General features: G+C 37.2%; 1 protein-coding gene, 1 long non-coding RNA gene and 1 pseudogene across 3 annotated transcripts in view; 1 reads left to right on the plus strand and 2 right to left on the minus strand.

Annotated features, from left to right (window-relative positions):
* Window positions 1-21,270, minus strand: part of THADA (THADA armadillo repeat containing) — a 329,408-nt gene that overhangs the window by 278,872 nt on the left and 29,266 nt on the right. For both annotated transcript variants that reach the window (XM_025992555.2, XM_025992556.2), the window contains exons 16-21: window positions 18,899-19,022; window positions 12,336-12,487; window positions 9,283-9,496; window positions 4,841-4,976; window positions 4,439-4,575; window positions 402-560 (exon numbers count right to left, since the gene is read on the minus strand). In XM_025992555.2, coding sequence (XP_025848340.2) covers window positions 402-560; window positions 4,439-4,575; window positions 4,841-4,976; window positions 9,283-9,496; window positions 12,336-12,487; window positions 18,899-19,022 — 922 coding nt within the window. The remainder of the gene's footprint in view (window positions 1-401; window positions 561-4,438; window positions 4,576-4,840; window positions 4,977-9,282; window positions 9,497-12,335; window positions 12,488-18,898; window positions 19,023-21,270) is intronic.
* The window catches only part of LOC140595926 (uncharacterized), an 89,969-nt gene that overhangs the window by 62,639 nt on the left and 6,060 nt on the right, over window positions 1-21,270 (plus strand). The window contains exon 4 of the long non-coding RNA XR_011997899.1: window positions 14,645-14,753. This is a non-coding gene — a long non-coding RNA (uncharacterized lncRNA). The remainder of the gene's footprint in view (window positions 1-14,644; window positions 14,754-21,270) is intronic.
* Window positions 1,237-1,783, minus strand: LOC112915200 (iron-sulfur cluster assembly enzyme ISCU pseudogene; annotated as a pseudogene).

Here is a 21,270-nt window from a genome sequence, read left to right on the forward strand (position 1 = left end):
CCCTTAAGTCAAGGCTGCTTGACTATAAGGACCCTCACTGCAGACAATGAAGCACACCACTGGGAGAAGCTGACCGGGGCTGGAACCCAAGCTGACAGAGCACGTCACCCAAGCTGACGGAGCGTCACTGCTCTTCCATCACCTGACTGCCAAGACAGGTGTTAGCACTCAAAGGCTTTCTGTTGTAGCACCTTATATACTGCACTAGGGTGCACCATTTCCTGGGAAAAGTCTTAGAACTTATTCTCCAAAATAAATCATTGATCAGCTCAAAGACTTTACTTTCTAGAAATGTTCTGCAAACATCTGCAGCCTGATTTAATATATAAAAAGCACATTTTGTACATTATGTCACTGAAATCCCCATTACAATATTACAATATTTACTTTATACATGCTACCTTTGACCTCTGCGGAAGCACCAATATTCTGCACACTGACATTCAAGTCTTCCAAATCAAAGCTATCGTGTTCTTTGAGTATTTTGGCTTGAGTGAAGTAATCATTAGTATCTCGTGGCTGAATCTCATTTAGAATCGTCTGTAAGCGGCTTGCTGACTCTGAGGGAGAGAGAAAGGAGTGCATAAACCCCGGTTCCACAGCCCATGCAGATTTCCCTTTGGAGTATTGGCCCTTGGGATTTTTTTTTTTTTTTTTTTTTTTTTTGAGAGGAAGAGGAGGAAGGAGAGGAAAAGGGAGAATCTTAAGTAGGCTCCATGCTCATCAGGGCTCCATCTCACAACCCTGAAATCATGACATGACCCAAAATCAAAAGAGTCCCACACTTAACCTACTAAGCCACCCAGGTGCTCCAAATTTGATAATTTTTTTTGATCTTACGTTCCTTTATTATATATATCATATATGTAAATGTTTTATGTACAATAATTGGTTCTATCAAATAATCATACCAAGGCCTTCTACTAGTAATCTTCCTCAAGATAGATTCAGGTGAGATTAGGTGTTTGTGCACTTTGTGGATTAACCACACTTGGGACTTCGTGATTGATTTCAGTTTTGAGGCCATGCACACAATTCAAAATATACACAAACTGGATTAAGGCGATAAAGTGGGCTGAAAGAAAGCACAGGACTTGGATCAAATAAACTGTATTTTGCTTGCATTGGAGCCACCATGTGACCAGCAAATGCTTTGTGCATCTCAGAGCTGTTTTACTGTAGTGTGAGGCTTCTGAACACCTACAGTGACCGCGTGGCGGGTGGACAGACACTGCGTGGCAGGTGTCAGACACTTCATTGAGGGCTCATTTCTTCTCTGCCTCTTCTTTCTTAGGTTCTTGTTTCAGTTTGTAATCAGCCAGGGCAGCCTTGATTGCATCTTCGGCCAGCATGGAGCAGTGCTGTTTCACGAGGGGAAGGCAGAGCTCCTTGGCGATGTCCGTGTTCTTGATGGTCAAGGCTTCCTCCACCGTCTTGCCTTTTACCCAGTCAGTGGCTAAGGAGCTGGAGGCAATTGCAGACCCACAGCCAAATGTTTTAAACCTGGCATCCACAATCTTCCCCTTTTCATCCACTTGAATCTGTAATTTCATTACGTCACCACATGCTGGAGCCCCCACCAATCCAGTTCCAACATTTTTTGATGTCTTGTCCAGGGACCCACGTTTCTAGGATTTTCATAATGATCAACAACCTTCTTGTGATAGAGCCGGGCCGGAGCCAACAGTTCCCAGGCAGGCAGGCGTGGGCTCCGGAGCAGCAAGGCCAACGCTGCCTGCCTCAGACAGCCAGCTCCAGCCACCGCCATTTTCTGGGCTTGCGCCTGCCCAAATTTTATAATTTTTAACACTTGATAATCAGGTCTATTAGAAGGGACTCATGGGGTAGATAATGAGAAAATTATTTACATATGGTCTTCATGACACTTGAGTGTGCTTTTAAAATGCAGTAAAAATTTTACATTGGCTAAAGACAGGACAAAACAACCACCAGAAACTCTTCATAGGACAAAGACCACCATCTCATTTACGTTGCTTTTCTTAGTGTTGTCCAAGAATCTCAAATATGGTGCTCAAGAATGTGAAAAAGGAACACTAAACTTCAGGCAATTTTGTATGAAGAGGTAAGAAACCACCACAACAAAAACAATCTTTAATACAATATTGGACTGTCAACTATACTTCAATTAAAAATTAAAAAAAAAATCTTTTATAGCCCAGGAATGTTATACAGACTTCAAATCTGACTTTGAAATGCATTAGGTAATATACTGCTTTCTAAGTATGATTTATAAGTCCTAGTATTATATTGAACTTCATTTTTATTCCTTAAGCACTCAATGGATTAGGAAATGTTAAGCTCTGCAAATGCAGCATTTTGTTTACTGCTGAGTCTCCAGAGCCTACAACAGAAACTGGCTCACGGCAGAGGTTCAGTAACATGGACTAAGGGAATGAACAGCTAACAAGGTAATAAAGAGCTAGCCAGGCTCAGACGGCTTAAGAAAAAAAAAAAAAAAAACAATGGCTAGTCACCTGAAATCAATTAACAAATCAAAGAACAGGTATTTTATATACCTATTAAATACACTTACATTTTAGGTCTTATAGGAGATACAAAGACCCAAAGTGCTGTCATGATGATTCAACCAACATCTTATGTTCACTTGTGGCTTCCAAGAAATATTGCCAAAACAAATTTTGACAGCCATGAAAAAGTAACACTGGCTCCAAATACAAACCATGGAAAGACTAAGAAAAAAAGGATGATCAGAGTAAAATTTTACCCATTCATTTTTATGGCTTTCAGGAAAGATTTCAAGGAATTCAGAATGCATGGTGGATAATGTGGGACAGAAACAGAAATGGAGACAACCAGAAGAGAAAAGAAAAGCAAAATCAAGGAAAAGTCTGTGGGCCACAGACTGTTTTTGAGACCAACAGATATTTTAAAACTTTAACCATAAACAGAATTTTAGCATACTCTGTAGGTGACAAATACTCAAGATTTCTCATCCAGAATATACTGGTACTTGCCTGATCCAAATCTTAGCTTTCAGATTGGATGTTCCTTTTTCCCAAGTACTGTTTAAGTAGGAAAACTAAATCACCAAATTTCGGTGGACTACCAGCTAAAATAAACAAGTAACTGTGTCTTAGTATCATGAACCATCACCAATCTGCCAATTCATTTTTGGTAACGAACAAAACATTCTGTGCAAACATACAACTCCAGGTTACTTAGTTGGGTATTTATGATACGCTCAGAGTGTTTTCAATACAAGCCTCTCATTTGTACTCCAAAATGCATTCACAAACTTTGTTTCAACACCAAATGTGTACTTTTCACAACCAATCCCTTCTGGCTGTTACAGTGCAGGTATATATATGCCACCTATGACATCCCACGCACTGAGTGGGATCACTTTCAGTAATTGCTCATTCATTGATTTATTCATTATAACAAATATTTATTGTGTACCTATTTCTACCAGGCACTTGCTAAGGACAAGGGAGGAAAATATTGATAAAATCTCTCTTAAATTGCAACAACTCCATGAAAAACACTTCGGGAAGAAAAAGAGACAAGACTGGCAAAGAGCCCAACTACTACAGGACCTGGTCTGAGGTCACTCAAGTATTTTTAAAAAGGGACATGGGGTGGCATAGAGCACAAGGGTTAAGTAGAGATTATGTGTAACATGAATTACCTAAGTAGAAAAGATTGCTGCGAATACAGTATAAAAAGAAAATGGAAGGAGCTAAAAGTAGATGGGGGGAAACCAGTTGGGAGGCCCCTGGAGTCATCCAGACAAGAGAGATAAAAGCCTGGAGTAAGGTAAGATGATGCAGATAAAAAGAAAACATATTTGAAAGATATTTAAGGGGTACCACTGAAAGAACATGAGGACAGGCAAGATATAAGAAACAAAAGAGAGATGTCAAACAGTTCTAGGATCCTGACTTAAACAAACAGGAGGCCCATTTGCAAAGACACAGGGGTTGGGAGGGAAAAGGCAGATGAAAGTTCATGAGTTCAATTTAGGGCATTTTGAGTATCTCCTTCTATTTTTTTTTTTTTTTAATTAAATGGTCTTTGTATGTCAAACGCTCTTTGCCAATTCCTGATTCCTAACAAGCTGCCATCTCTGACTAAACCCCAACTCCCTAATTTATAGTGCCCACACTCCCAGCCCCAGCAGCTACCTGGTAGGTGGTGCTCTGAAATGACAATATTAGAAAATCCAATTTACTCCAGAAAAGGAAGTACCTTGCTGACCACCTGGTTTACTTATTTGTTTTGGTTCTTTTTTTAAGAGTTAAAGACATTACTAAAGTGGTAGAATTATCACTAGTCAGAATAAATAATTTCTTGATCCACCTAGTTAGCTACTGTATCTTCCCAAAGGAAAGATTTGCAGGAGAAGGAGGGTAATAAACAAAAAATACAGAAATTCTAGCTTGTTTCATTTGCTGACCTGAATCAGTGTCCATTGGGATGAGACCCTCTGGAGAGGAACTCTGAATGACCGGAGACACCACAGCAGAAAGCCTGTATGACATCAAAAGGAGCTTCTCGATCACAGGTCTCCATTCACTCACCAACTGCAGGTTGCTGCAATAAGAGCAGTAAGGAAATTTACATTAAAAGCAAAATTCAAAATCCTTTAATGGAAACGAATACATCAAAGAAGGTAAATCTGTTTCAAATTTGTACAATCTATGCAGTATTTAAAATTAAAAAAATATGTGTATATAGGTACATTTTAAAATCTAATTTTTAATTACCTTTAAGGCAATCCATTCCTTTCCTAGGACACATTCCAATAAGAGTTTAAAGCTCAAATGTGTGCTCAGGAGAGAGCTGTGGCTATACTTACTTTAGAGATAACCTCTGCAAAGCTCCTGTTACACAGTGGACTCGCCCATACAGTGGAAATGATGCTGCTGCCTGAAGCAGAGAATTTTCAGCCTGAGATACTTCTTCCTCAAGATTTTCCAACAAGCATTTGATAACTAAAAAAAGCAAACAAAAATCCAAAGTAATGCCAGCTTAAAAACACAGTTGTAAATTTGGGAGTAGCTACACGTCCTCACAAAACATCCAATATCAACCAAACTTTGTCAGAGTTTTTGTTTTTTTTTAAGATTTTATTTATTTATTTGACACACAGAGAGAGAGCAAGCACAGGAAGGGGAGGAGAGGGAGATGAATAAGCAGGCTCCCTACTGAGCAGGGAGCCCGATGCAGGACTCAATCCCAGGATCCCAGGATCATGACCTGAGCTGAAGGCAGATACCCAACTGACTGAGCCATCCAGGCACCCATGTTGGAGGTTTTATATTAAAAAGAGATCTTTCAAAGTTATCTAGCCTGTTAGGCATTTCCAGTTAAGACAGATTGTGTCTGTCTCTAACTTCCTGGATCCATTTTCATCATTTACTCTGAATCAGTCCTCCTAGATATACTCTGAGTATCAGATACAGGCCCATGTGTCATGTGCTATTTGAACAGTTGTTGTTTTGTTTTGTTTTTAAATGGTTTCCTTGAGATAGAATTCACATACCATGTAATTTATAAATTTAAAGTGTACAAGTCAATGGTTTTTAATATATTCACACACTATGCAATCATCACTACCATGAATTTTATTTTTTTTTTATTTTTATTTATTTATGATAGGCACACAGTGAGAGAGAGAGAGGCAGAGACACAGGCAGAGGGAGAAGCAGGCTCCATGCACCGGGAACCCGTGTCTCCAGGATCGTGCCCTGGGCCAAAGGCAGGCGGTAAACTGCTGCGCTACCCAGGGATCCCACTACCAAGAATTTTAGAATATTAATCCTCCCCACCTCAAAAACCCTCACTCTTTGTCAGTCACTCCCCTCCCTGCACCTCTCACCTTCTCCAGCCCTAAGAAAATATTTATCTATTTTTTGTCTCCATAGATTTGCCTATTCGAGATATATATAAACAGAATCATAAAATACTTGGCTTCTTTCACTTAGTGTTTTCAAAGTTCATCCAAATTATGGCATGTACAACTATTTCATCCCTTTTTATGGCTGAATATATTCATCATATGAATATACTACATTTCATTTATCCATTTATCAGTTGATGGACAAGGGAGTGGTTTCCATTTTTTGGCTATTATGAATAATGCCGCTGTGAACATTCACATACAAGTTTTCGTTTGGGCATAGTTTTCATTTCTCTTAGTATGTGCCCAGTATGGACTAAATGTTTCTGCCTTCTCAAAACTCCTATTTGAAGCCCCAAGCCCATATTTGAAAGTGGAGTTTTTAGAAAGAAATTACATTTAGATGAGGTCATGAGAGAGTAGGACTCCCATGTCAGGATTATAGTCCTTATAAGAAGAGAGATCAGAGCTTGCTTTCACTCCTTCATGTGAGCACACAGCAAGAAGGCGTTGTTTGAAGCCAGGGAGAGGGTTCTCACCAGGAACAGAAATTGCTTACACCTTAATCTTGAACTTCCCCGCCTCTAGAACCCTGACAGATAAATGTTTATTGTTTAAGCTGCCCAGGCTATGGTGTCTTGTTACAGCAGCCTGAGCATGGAACTATGGGGTCTTATGGTAACACCATGTGTTACCCACATCCCAACATCTGTTGTCTATTTTCTTGTTTATAGCCACCCTACTGGGTGTGAAGTGCTTCCTCACTGTAATTTTTTTTTTAAGATTTTATTTATTTATTTGTGAGAAAGAGAGAGAGGCAGAGGGAGAAGCAGGCTCCATGCTGGGAGCCCGATGCGGGACTTGATCCCAGGACTCCAGGATCACGCCCTGAACCCAAGGCAGATGCTTAACCACTGAACCACCCAGGCATCCCTCCTCACTGTTATTTTGACTTGCATTTCCCTACTGGCTAATGATGCTGAGCATCTTTTCCTGTGATTATTTTTCACATTTACCTTTTATGGAGAAATACCTATTCAGATTCCTTGTCCATTTTAAAATTTGGTTATACATTTTTTACTAGTGAGTTGTAAAAATTCTTTATATATTCTAGATACAGGTCCCTTATCAGATAAAGGAACCACAAATATATTTCTCATTCTTTCCAAAAGGTTTCCCTATTTCCCAACCTTTCAAAAGGTTGTCTTTTCACTTTCTTAATGGCACCCTTGACAAACACAAGTTTCAAATTTTCATTAGGTCCTATTTATCTATTTTTTCTTTGCTTGTGCTTTGGGTGTCAGATCTAAGAAAAAACTACCTAATCTAAGATCACAAAGATTTATACTCATGTTTTCTTCTAAGAGTTTTATTGTTTTTAGTTTTTGCATTTAGGTCTTTGATCCATCTTAAACTAATTTTTGTATATGGCATTAAGTAGGTGAGTTAACTTCATTCTTTTGCATGTAACTATCCAATTATCCCAGCATAGTCAATGTCTCCTCTCACCACTCAAGAGTTATAAATTTTAGAACTGTGTATAACCAGTAAATTACTAACATTTAATACATACAAAGTAGTCCTAAAAATCAATAGGAAAAAGACAAACAACCCTACAGAAGACCAAACAAAGAACATGAACAAGCATTTCACAGAAGGGGAGAAATGAATGGCTTATAAGCACGTAAAAAAGATGCTCAATTACATTAGCAATTGGAAAAATGCAAGATGAAACCACAAGATACCTTTATATTCCGCAAATATTTAAAATATGACAATAGCAAGTCATGATGATGATGTAACACACCACAACTCTCAAAATTTATTGGTGGGAATGTAATTTAAAAATTTGGCATTGTCTAGTTAGGTTGAAGATGCACATACTTTATGACTAGACTATTCTACTTTTTTTGTTTACCATAAACTCTTAGACATATCTATTAGAAGAAATATATACGAGAATATTCACATCAGCATTATTTATTTAGAAAAAAGAAGTCAATCAACAGGAGAATATATTGAAAAAATATAGTAAATTTGTAAAATACCTATGGTATTATTTATATAAAATTCAAAAATCAAGTAAAAGTAAATAACATATTGTTTAACGATATATACATGGGTGATAAAAATCTTGGTAAAAACAAAATGAAAGACTGATAAAACACAGGACAGTAATTATATGGCGGGGAGAGGGAGCTAGGATAGAAGATAAGCTTTAAAAGTATGGGTGCTAAAAAAAATATATGGGTGCTGTTGTACTTCTTAATATTATCATCTGGCTTGGGAATAAAACTTGTGACATATTTATACTCTTACCATTTAAATCTTATAAATATTTAATTATTTTTGAATGCTTGAAATATTTCATGGAGTTTTTAAATGACTTGAATTTGAAAGCCTGTACATGAACAGTTTACCCTAAGTGCAAACCTCTTCCTGTCAAGTATCAGGATTTCCTTTTAAATCTAGCCCTGAAGCAACTAGAGTGGACAAGTGCCATCTTCCATGGCACTGTCACCTCTCTAACCCCATTTCCACCAAAACTACCCACGGCCTCCTAATTTTCTCCCATTATTAGTTGTCTTTCTTGGGGCATTTTTTACCATCTTGGAGAGAACAGTGTTTAACACTCTCCCTGCATCTGACCTCGCTCTCTCTTTTTTCTTAAATAAAAGTCCATTATCAAAATTCATGCAAAAATCCAACTACAAAATGAAGATTTACTAGCACAAATTTTTTTTTTAAGATTTTATTTTTTTATTCATGAGAGACACAGAGAGACAGGCAGAGACAGAAGCAAGCTCCCCACAAGGAGCCCGAAGCAGGACTCAATCCCGGGACTCTGGGATCATGCCATGAGCCAAAGGCAGACGCTCAACCACTGAGCCACCCAGGCATCTGTACTAGCACAAAATTAAGCACATGAATCCCCAATAAATATTTGTTGGAAATCACTAAACCTAAGCCAACCAACTAGATTTTAGAACTGGCTGTGTGAGAAGAATAAAAGGCAGGGGTGTTAACAGTCAGTTACAACATAAACCTGATAGACAAAGGAACTCTGCTCTTTATAGAAATAGCAAAGATTATCTGGTTATAGTCATAGTAAAATTTTTGCCAAAAAACCACTACATTTTTGGTAGAGAAAGAGGTCCTATTTAAATAAGAGCTTTATTAATGTACATTTGTATAATCTACTTATTTAACATGAACCCTCTGTTTAGGAACAGTGTTATAGCTGAGTACACTATTTACCTGCAAAAGAGAAATTCACAGTATTCTTATATGCTAGTAAACCCTTCAATAAAAAATAAATAAATAAACGTTTAACCACTAGCTGTGCTAACTAAATGAGTAGTGAGGGAAAGATACTGGTTTTGATATTCAATACAAACCCATTAATGTGTTCCTTTCCACCATAATAGCAGACTTATCGCCATCTCCGCATGCAGTCTGCTGAGTTTTTAAGGAGTCAGACAGAGATGAGGGCAGGACATCCTGCCAGATTAAGAAGTTCAACAGGTAGGAAGCTGTCACACAGTCGTATGGTTTAGTGCTTGAGCTGAGCTCCAATGCTGCTTGGAATAAGCCTTGTAGTTTCTCTGAATCCTAGAAAAAGCACAGACTCAGTAACTGTCACTGAAATAGTTCAATTTGAAGTAATAGTACATATTTAAAAAGAGAGCCTGCCACATAAGTATAACTCAATATAAATATTAATTCAATTCCCTTATTCCCAGAATATAGGTTAGACGTTTTTAAATAATAATTACTGATTATTATTACTCAGCTCCAGTAATGAGGATCTTGAAAATAATTTCAGTTGGGAAATTCCACATTGATAAAGCTTTTTTTTTTTTTTAAGATTTTATTTATTTATTCATAGAGACGCAGAGAGAGAGAGAGGCAGAGACACAGGCAGAGGGAGAAGCAGGCACCATTCAGAGAGCCCAACGTGGGACTCGATCCAGAATCTCCAGGATCACGCCCTGGGCTGCAGGTGGTACTAAACCGCTGCGCCACGGGGGCTGCCCAAGCTTTTTTTTTTTAAGTACCTCTTTCTCCAGCAAAAGTATGCTTTTTCCTGTAGAAATTCTGCTATAACTATGGCCAGATCATCTTTGTTACTTCCATATAGACCAGAGGTCTTTTTGTACATTGAAGCTTATTTTACCTGGGCAGCATAGTCCTGTACTTTCCCCATCCCCTTTCCATTCAGCTAATTCAATGGAAAAAAAAATACAAATTCACACAAAAGTACAAATCCACCAGGCTATTCCTGGTGAAAATCCATGTATATGTGTGGAAAATAAAGTGATCACATCAGTCTCAGAAATTCTGCATCAGAGCTCCCACACCTGTATCTCATGGAAACATCTACCCACATGCATGTCCTAAAGACAGAACAAAGGAAGTTCACTGTAACACACATAGAACGGCACTAGGCTGAGGTCAGGAGACATGGGTCCTCATCCCAATTCCACAGTTGTCAAACTGCATGTTCAGTACACTGGGTCTCAGGGTTTCACTGCTCAATAATATTAATTCTATTAGGATTGCTCCAAAATTGTATAATACAAGGGAAAAGATCACTCTAAGCTTAATTTTTAATTTGGTTATAGGTACATCAATGTTTACTTTAATTGGGAATCTATTCATTTCTAATAGTTATCAAACATACTGATTCAAATACCAGTTTCTTTTAGTTTAAATTCTTTGCCATTTGATATGTTTAATTTTCTGTGACCTAAAAAACTTAAAAGATAGTGGTCAAAATTTTAAATCTAAATAAATATTAGAACGAACCAACTAAAAGCCATTTTTTGGTAATTAATAGTTAAATCCCTGAACTGCTTAACTAACAATTACTAAGAAACACAACAAATAGCCTTTGAAGTTTAAAATATATTTGTCCTATCATCTGAGGTCAGTAAAAATATAATATGAAGACCTTGGATATGTAGTTCCACGATAAAAAAGGCCAACAGACTATGTGAGAAATAAAGTTATGTACTACAAAGATATGCCATCAAAAATGTATATACACAGGTCCTTTGAGAGAGTAGTTAAGATTCAAAAATGTTTTAAAGTTATCTCAAAGGACTAAGTCTTTCATATAGGTGCTATAATATACCCCTCTATATTTGAGATATTCCCAAAATGTTTGCCAGGAATGTGTTTTATATATATATATATATATATATATATATATATATATATATATATTATATAGTTATATATATATATAAATTATTATATTATATATATTATATACAATATATTTATATATAATATATATTATATATAAATATAATACAAGGGGCAAGGAGGATGGGAAAGTGGAAGAGGAGAAAGGAAGAGAAAGGATCTCCTTTAAAAACTCTATATGGTACAAAAGTTAGAAGCCTAAGTACCAAAAGAAGCTTCTGCTTACCATGGCACCTGAAACACCCACAAGGATAAATGGACGCTAGAGAACAACTCCTAACAGGGACCCAAGTTAGAAAAAACGCTCTAGGATCTTGGCAGTGCCATTTGGAAGCCATGGAACCAGACACCTTGTGCTCTCTGACATGTACTCCTACAGAATCCCACTGTACCTACAAACTGTCCTGCCCGAAATAGAGCCTCAAGGCCAGAGAACAGACCATAGCTCAGCTGCAGCCCTAGTAGGTGCCTTTGACCTCTATGTAGCTCTAAAAGAAAGCCACAGCAAGGCTCTGCAGCCAGTAAACCCACAGCTGCTGGAGATCTCACAGCCCCAGAACATACCTCAAGGGGAGGAGGTGGATGCTTCCATCCCCATGCTGTGCCCTCACTCCCAAGCCCACCTTTGCTTCCCACCCCACGGTTGGCAGTGCCAGCTGTCAGGAAGAGAGTAGGGGCTGGGGATGGGGGAGAAGGCTGGAGGAGAAAACCGCTGTTAACCTCAAGTACTCAGAGTTTCAGTCTCAGTTTAGCTATTGCTTGTTGGAAGATCAGAAACCTGCTCTCTGCCTCACTTACACTCAGCTTCCTCGTCAACTTAGCAAGGATCTTATCTCAAAAAAAAAAAAAAAATGCAAGTTACTGTAAGTGGTGTGTTTTGACAGAATATTACCATGTCCACGGGAACTGGGGAGACTGCTGGTAACTGAAAGCTACCAATAACCTTGTGAGCAGTAAAACTACTGTTTCATGCACCTCCCTTTTTGTCAAAAACAGTAAGAAAAGCAAAGCTGGCGGATTTGAGCTTTGTTTTCTTTTATGATATTTCCTCCTTCTATATCATCCAGCCCTACCTCCTCCAACCTTCCTCCCTGCAACAGAAGTATTAGTAACTAAAACAGAAGATGTAAGAAGGTAGGTGCAAAAAACCTGCACAGTCCACAGATTGAGTTGCTGCTAAAATTGAAAGTTTTCATGCATATATACCACATTCACATTTATACAGGAAAAGTCCAAATACCTGAAATTGTACAACTGTCTTTGGTAACTTCATTAGAAGATCAAATGCTAAAATCTTCACTTCTTCAAAAGTGCTGGTAAAACATTCCATCAGTGTTTGGAAACGACCAACATCAATATCATGACTCAGCTGATACACTGCTTGGACTTGACCTAAAAAAAGAAAAAGAGGGGATCCCTGGGTGGCTCAGTGATTTAGCGCCTGCCTTTGGCCCGGGCGCAATCCTGGAGTCCCGGGATTGAGTCCCGTGTCGGGCTCCCTGCGCGGAGCCTGCTTCTCCCTCTGCCTGTGTCTCTGCCTCTCTCTCTCTCTCTCTATGTCTATCATGAATAAATAAATAAAATCTTAAAAAAAGAATAATTAAAAAAAAAAAAAAAGAAAAAGATTTAAAAATGAATACAAGGGGTACCTGGCTCAGTCAAACATCTGCTTTCAGCTCAGTCATGATCCTAGGGTCCTGGGATGGAGTCCCTCGTCCCTGCTGAGCAGGGAGTCTGCTTCTCTCTCTCCCTCTGCCCCTCCCCACCATTTGTCCTCTCTCTCTCTCAAATAAATAAAATCTTTAAAATAAATAAAAGTGAATACAAAAGGAGGCGCCTGGCTGGCTCAGTTCGTAGAGCATGTGACTCTTGATCTCAGAGTCATGAATTCAAGTTCACATTGGGCATGGAGCCTATTTAAATAAATAAATAAATAAAAATTTTTAAAAAGTTAATAAAAGAAAAAGGAAATCAACATGTTGAAGTTATCTGACCACATTTACAGAAAACTGGTGCAAAGAGTTACACTTCGTAGTTCACCCACATTAGCATTAAAATAATAATTTTTCCTTAATTTATTTCCTAAAATGATAAGTATTAAAGTTCCCCAAATAAAAAATATTCCTAAAATTTTGTTTAAAACCACTTCATTCTCTTTCAAAAGACTGTATTTTATACAAGAGATTCCTAAGTTAGTTTCTTTTTTTTTTTTTTTTTAAGATTTTATTGATTTATTCATGAGAGACAGAGAAAGGCAGAGACACAGGCAGAGGGAGAAGCAGACTCCATGCAGGTAGCCTGATGTGGGACTCAATCCTGGGAATCCGGGATCGGGCCCTGAGCCAAAGGCAGATAGATGCTCAACCGCTGAGCCATCCAGGCATCCCAGTTTCTTTTTTTAAGATTTTATTTATTTATTCATGAGAGACAGAGAGAGAGAAAGAGAGAGGCAGATACTTAGGCAGAGGGAGAGGCTCCCTACAGGGAGCCTGATGTAGGACCCTATCCCAGGACCCTGGGATCATGACTCGAGCCAAGGCAGATGCTCAACCACTGAGCCACCCAGGTGCCCCCCTAAGTTAGTTTCTAAATAAATGAAAAGAAATAAATTTAGGAATACGTCTTTTAAAAAAATTTTCGTAAAATGTCTTGTCCTAGAATCTAAAGTCCTACAACGTCTTAGTTAAACCTATACAGAATAATTGATACAATGATTTATCCTAATAGAATTATTTGGCATCAAAGATAAAGGGATCTTCTGGCCATTCAAACACAAAGCTCAAGTGACATCTCCAAAATGGAAAAAATTAAGCTGGCTTAACTCTTCACCTTATCAACATGTAGTGCTATAAGATACTGGAGCAATGCTTACAACATCCTCAGAGAAAGTTGTGGTGAAAAATTATACATCAATCCTACTCTAGAGATGCCTGGGTAGCTTAGTTGGTTAAGCAACCAACCCTTGATTTCGGCTCAGGTCATGATCTCAATGTCATAAGATCCAGCTCTATGTTGGGCTCTATACTCAGGGGGTTGGAGGGTGCTGCTTGAGGATTCTCTCCCGCCCTCCCTCCCGCCCCATACTCTGTCTGACTCTCTCTTGAATAATAAATAAATCTTAAAAAAAAAATCCTACTCCAACATCAAATGCAAAACACAGCATTTTTGAATAGTAAGAAATTAAGAACTAAATTTCCCCAAAAACTCTTCTCAAAAAAAAAGATAAATTTCAGCAAACCAATAAACAAAACTATCACAAAAGAAGGACAGTAGTTATCAAATTTACTTAACTCTGAGATTAAGACTAAACAAAAATGGCAACAGGTTTCACAGCAGAATGCAAAGAACATTTAACAACATTTAATAAATTTACCATTCTGGTAACACCTGAAAACATTCCTATGCTAATTTAAGGAATGATGTTCAATATGATATGCGTTTCTTATTTAATCTTAACTCATAAGTTAGTGAAACCCTGTAGAGCAAATAAATGAAGTTTTTGTCACTTCATTTGTACCTCTGCTTAAATTTGCTTCTTTTCCAACTCAGATGCTTTTAATTCCTTTTTCGTGCCTTACTGCTCTGGCTAAAGTTTTCAGTAAGATGGTGATCAGCAGAGGTCAAAGTGAGCATCTGTGTCCTGTTCCTGATCATAGAGGTAAGGCTTTTGGTCTTTTATCATTGAGTAGGGTGTCAACTGTGCGTGTTTCATGAATGTCCTTTATCCTACTAAGGAAGCTCCCTTCTATTCCTAGTTTCTTGAGTGTTTATTATTATAACAGGATGTTGAATTTTGTCAACAGCTTTTCTGCATCAATTGATATTATCATGGGGCTTTTTTCCTCAACATTTTAATGTGTGTATTACATTGACTATTTTTTTCTTACATTGAACCATCCTTGCATTCCTGGGATAAATTTCACTTAGTCATGGGTATAATACTTTTAATATGCTGTTGGGTTTGTTTTGCTAGTATTCGGTTGAGAACGTTTGCATTTATGTTCGTAAGGGATACTTGCCTATAGTTTTCTTGTGGTGTCTCTCTCTGGCTTTAGTATCAGGGTGATGCTGGCTTCAAAGGATGAGTTCGGAAATGTTCCCTCCCGTACAATTTTTTAGTAGAGTTTGTGAAGGACTGATGTTAATTCTTTAAATGTTTGGTAGACTTCACCAGTGAAGCCCCTCCCTCTGGACATTCCTTCGCTGAGAGGCTTTTGACTATGACCCCACTTCTTATTTGCTATAGATAACAAATTTTCTATTTGTTAAATCAGTAATTTGTATGTTTCTAGGCATCTAGATGTTCATTTCATCTAAGTTATCTAATTTATTGAAAATACAATTGTTCATAATACTGTCTTACAATCCTTTTTATTCCTATAAGGTCAGTAGAAATGTCCCTGCTTGTATTTCTGATCTTAGTCATTTGCACTTTCCTTCGTTCTATTCTTAGTATAGCAAAGATTTTGTCAATTTTGTTGACCTTTTAAAAAAGCCAACTTTTGTTTTCGTTGATTCTCTATAATGCTTTCCTATTCCCCATTTCGTTTATCTCTGTCTTTAATCTTTATTATTTCCTTCCTTCTGCTAACTTGGGGTAAGGTTTGCACTTCTTTTTCGAATTCCTTGAGGGGTAAAGTTAGCTTATTGATTTGAGATCTTTCCTCCTTTTTAATTAGGTATTACAGCTCTAAAGCTCCCATGAGCACTGCTTTTGCTTCAACACATGAGTTCTGGTAACTTGTGCTCTTGTTTTCACTCTTCTTAAAGTATTTTCTAACTTCCTTTATGATTTCTTCTATGACCCACCAGCTGTTTAATAGCTCTGCTCCAATCTGAAACCTTCTCTGACAAGACTGTATGAAATAGCTCCCCATGCTCCTAGGTAGACACTATATTCTCACCACTTTCCTTCCTGAAATATTTTTTCATAATACTTATCTCCATCTGATATTCTATGTATTACTTGTTAATTTATTGTCTGTCTCCCTTCACTAAAATATCTAAGCTCAAAAATAGGAAGCATTTGGTTTTGTATACTGCATATTGTTGGCTGCTTGACATATAATAAGCATTAAATAAATATTTGTTGGGCAAACCCTTTTAAAGTAATTGTGGAATCCAATTTCTAACCGTGAATACTGTGACATTTATTCTAAGTGAAAAAGGTATATGCAGCTTATTCTTCTTGCACTAGAATATACTTAAGGGAGAAACCATGTTGACTAATCCCAAACCACAGTCCTTCAATAAAATAAAAACCCACATTCAAGTTCTTGAGATAAAGGTGAAGAATGAATTTATTTTCCATCCTGTAATTCATGATCATGCATCCTTAGTTTCCTTGAAAGTTAATGGCTAAGGGGGCAGCTGGGTGGCTCAGTTGGTAAAGTGTCCAATTCTTGATTTCCACTCAGGTTATGATCTCAGGGTTGTGAGAGCGAGACCTGCATCAGGCTCCACACCTAGTATGGAGCCTGTTTTAGATTCTCTTTCTCTCTACCCCCTCCCCTCTACTCCTTCCCACCTCTTTTCCTCTCTAAAAAAAAAATAATAATAAGTAAATAAAGTTAATGGGTAAAGTATGGCTTGCTCCATTTGCATTACCTCCCAGTTGTTTAATTAACATAATTACTGTGATATCAGTCACTGCCAAATTATATGTGACTTATTCATTTGGAAGATGACTCAGGTTTTTCATTTTTTAAAGTACACTTAAGTATACTTAAACTACTCTAATTAAAAAATTACCAGAAAAAAAATAAATAAAAATTAAAAATTACCAGTACAACTCAGCCTAGTGTTATTTCCCATACACCTAGGTACAACCATAACTACACTAAACATACAGAAAAATTTTTGTTAAATGGATAATCAAACACTCTCGGTTAAAACCTTATTTTCTAAATTCAGTTGTAGTCTGATTAAAATTCCCTTACCTGAGAGATATCACTGTAATCATTTTCTGCGCATGCTGTAACATATTACCATAAACCTGGTGGCTTAAAACCACAGAAATCTATGTTTTCACAGTACTGGAAACCATTTTGCCTAATGTTCAATTAATCCAATACGAAAGTGCTAGTGGAGCCATGCACACTCTAGAGGTTCTAAGGGAAAACTCATTCTTTGCCTTGTTCCACTTCTGGTGGCTGCCAGCATCCCATGGCTTAAAGCCATATCACTCCAATCTCCACAACCACTGTCACAGTGACAACACCTTTTCTGTGTGTCACATCTCCCTCTGTTCCTCTCTAATAAGAGCTGTGGTGGCATTTAGGCCCATCCAAATAATCCTGGATTATCTGATTTTGAGATCCTTACCTTAATCATATCTGCAAAGGCCCCCTTTCTACGAAAGGTTCACATTCATAGATTCTAAGGAAAGGTTGCTTTTCGACCTACCACATTTATCTTAATCAGGCGATCAAATTTATCATCATGAGTAACAGGACAAACCAAACTCGTATCTCCTGATATGATGCCCTGAGAACACCACATTACCCATGCAATATCCCTACCCCAAATGCACAACCTTAATCAATCATGAGGAAACAGTAAGGAAAACCCAAATGGAGACACATTCTCCCAAAATGCTAATATCATGAAATTAAAAATTTTTCAAATTAAAGGAGGCTAAAGAGGCATAACAATGAAACACAATGTGTAATCTTGGATTGGTACCCAGATCACAGTAAAAAATTCCTTTTTCTAAAAAAGGCCACTAATTGGGACAACTGGCAAATTTTGTTATGGATTATATATTAGATAATAGCATCATGTCAACAGTAAATTTCCTGAATTTGATCACTGTGTCATGGTTAAAAAATTAATGAAAGGGAGATAAACCAAATATAGTAAAATATTAACAACTGATGAATCTAGGTAGAGGGTATATGACTGTTCATGAATATCCTTAAAACTCTGCTATTGGTTTGAATCTTTGAATCCTTCAAATGAAGGAAGGCTGTATTAGCAGCAAAAACTGTCTTTCTTCCTGCCAAGAAATTACACTTTGTCTACAAATTTAAACCAAAAATAGTAATAATAATAATAATAAATAAGGCAACTATAGTGTAAAACTCTCTGGTCCTCTTCGTGGACCTCCAACAAAACAGCTGAGCAGGATATTTTTCTATTTGACCACAGTCAAGGAAAACTGAGCACAAACAAGAAATCCACATCAAAACATACACACTCAAAACAGATATAAAAAGAACTATTTGTTGTCAAAAAGGAGAAAAAAAAACGACTCAAAAGGAAGTTTAATGTTCATCCTCTTGAGTACCCTAAAGGAGAAATAAAGGGTATCACTAAACCAGAATGCCTGGAAATGACATCCTCATTTTGTCTTCCTGAAACCAGACTGAGACTTATGAAACTGATAGCATATAAGGGAAACCACATTTTAACCACAAAGACTCATTAAGAAATGCTATACATAAAGAAACTATTATTTTTTTAATTTTTAAAACTTAAAGAACAGATTTACACTATCTTCAAACAGCAACATAATGAACTGGGGGTTAAGAAAAGCAACTCTTCTCGTAATAAGCATTAATCCATGAAACCTGGAGTTTTGGGTCGGGAAACAATGAGCACTGAAAACAACTTCTCAGCCTTGTGTCTTTTACTGACAAATTTAATTATGTCCAAGTAAGAACTACATATTGAGAATAAAATCTTCCATAAGAATGTAAACAAAAGACAACAAAACTAAAACGTAAGTAAAATAAAATGTTGAAAAAGCATGTGTTTTGTAGGAAAAAAAAACACTTTCCCCAAACATTACTGAAAGCTTACCCTCTGTGACAGGAAAAACTTCGGCTATTGAGCCTAAAATCGTTAAAGCTGAAAACCTAGTTGGGTAGGAAGACCCAGGAAACAGTGCTTCAAAAAGATGACTGCAAATGGATGACATGAAATTCTTAAAAAAAAAAAAAAAAATTACGTAAGTATAATTGAGTTATAATAGGTTATTTTCAAAGTAACCCCCACCTGGAAGGATGGGGTTCTTTTTTAATTAACAAGGAAAAGATTTTTTAAAACAATACTAGTTGTTCACTTCGCTTGACAATTCAGACTGGTATCCCTCACCATAAGTTACATTATGACTTCAATGAACCCTATGTTTCTAGGGTCAACAGGAAGTATAATTCCTGGTCCATAAAAGAAAATACAACACTCAGCACCCATTTTTGGTGAAAGCAAGATCTGTTCTAAAGCTGTATGAATATTGGTTTTCTTCACCAGGGATATTCAGGCTTCAAAGTTTTTAAATAACAACAACAAAAATCCAATACAGACTACTTGATAAATATGGTAAGTATAATACTTGATAAATGTGGCTGACATAATTCATAAAAAGATCCAACTATTCCACTGTCTTCCTGTCCTCTATATTCCCCTTTGAGACTCTTGCTCTACCATTCTATGTATAGAAACGATTTTTTAAAAAATAGAAACTTAGTAAAATGTAATTTAAAAAAAGAATAGGAAATAGTTTACCCAAGATAAAGTCTTCTTCCTCTAGTTAAAATAATAATTATTATCATTGCTCCTGTATAAAACCAAACAGAAAACTTAAAAGGAAAAGCTGTGATCCTCAAGCATCTTACATATACTGCTATGCCCTAATGTCTGTTTTTAACTGAGCAGCACAAAAGCAGTTCTAGTCCTGAGTCTAGAAAGGATCTCAGCATTCATTTCTTTGGTCAATGACACACAATCTTGAGGATTTATCCTATAGGCCCTTACAAGCCCTCATTACGAGTTTGTTATTTTATTAAATCTATTGGGTTTCAAGGGAATAGTTATTGAAAATATTCTAGTTAAACTCATATTAAATATAAATGAGTAGTACAGTATTCACATGAAAGGGCAACAAGTTCATCCTTTAGGAATGATCTTATCCTGTCTGCAGTATCATTTATATTTTTAGAAGTAGTTCTTTCCCTCCACCACACTGTAACCACAGTGGAGGCAGGGACCACAGTTCATACATTTATATCCCTAGTCCTAAGCATACTGTCCTAGACATACAGAACAGGCTCGATAATATGCTCTCGTCATTTTCAACAGCTCCTAGTGAGGCTTCCAAATACCTTAGGCTAGCATTCAAAATCTCTCTGGATAACTCAGGCATTTTCTCTACTTGCCCTTAAGGTTTTTTGCCATGTTATAGCTTAAGCTATCAAAAAGTGACCTTAAAATTGTTAAAAGTGGGGAACCCTGGGTGGCGCAGCGGTTTGGCGCCTGCCTTTGGCCCAGGGCACGATCCTGGAGACCCGGGATTGAATCCCATGTCAGGCTCCCGGTGCATGGAGCCTGCTTCTCCCTCTGCCTATGTCTCTGCTTCTCTCCCTCTCTCTCTCTGTGACTATCATAAATAAAAAAAAAAAAAAAAAAAAAAAATTGTTAAAAGTGATAGATTTCAAATTGCAGATACCCTTAATTCTATTGTTACACTACATTTTCAAACATAGGAGATGAAATAATTAGGTTAGCAGAGAGGGAACCCAACTACAGATATGAAATTGGTTTCTACTTCAGCTCTGTCACTTGTTAGCTATGTAACTACAATATGAAATTCCTGAAATTTCCACAGCAGCTACCTCATAGATCAAAATAAAAATACTTTACTTGTATTCTTAGGGTAACAAACTTTATTTATTTGTAAATACATGTGTGTTAGTTAAGCTGTTTTTTTTTTTTTTTAGTTAAGCTGTTTTATCATAGCAAAGAAAAAAAGAAAAAAAATTCCAACTCCCAGCTCCAACTTGATTTTCTAACTCATTTCTTTTTACTCACCTCCTTTGTTGCTCCAAGTATCTTATATGTCATTCACAACAGTGAATTCACTGTTCCCCAAATTCTCCCTGTACTTTCTTACCTCCAAGCTTTCAATTAAGCAGGGACTTGGAAAAAACTATTTAGATTTTAGAAGCGAGAGCAGATTCAGATAGGAGGCTGCCCCTATCACTCAGTAGCTGTCGGGGCTTGGGCAGGTTACTCAACTTTTCCAAGCTTCAGTTTCCTATTTTCAAGTAAGCTCTACACCCAACATGGGGCTTGAACTCACAACCCTGAGACCAAGAGTTGCATGCTTCACTGACTGAGCCAGCCAGGTGCCCTAATTTTCACATATGTTAAGTGAGGATAATTAATGCCTATAT

The sequence above is a fragment of the Vulpes vulpes genome, chromosome 16, assembly GCF_048418805.1.
Source record: "Vulpes vulpes isolate BD-2025 chromosome 16, VulVul3, whole genome shotgun sequence".
Classification (NCBI taxonomy): domain Eukaryota; kingdom Metazoa; phylum Chordata; class Mammalia; order Carnivora; family Canidae; genus Vulpes; species Vulpes vulpes.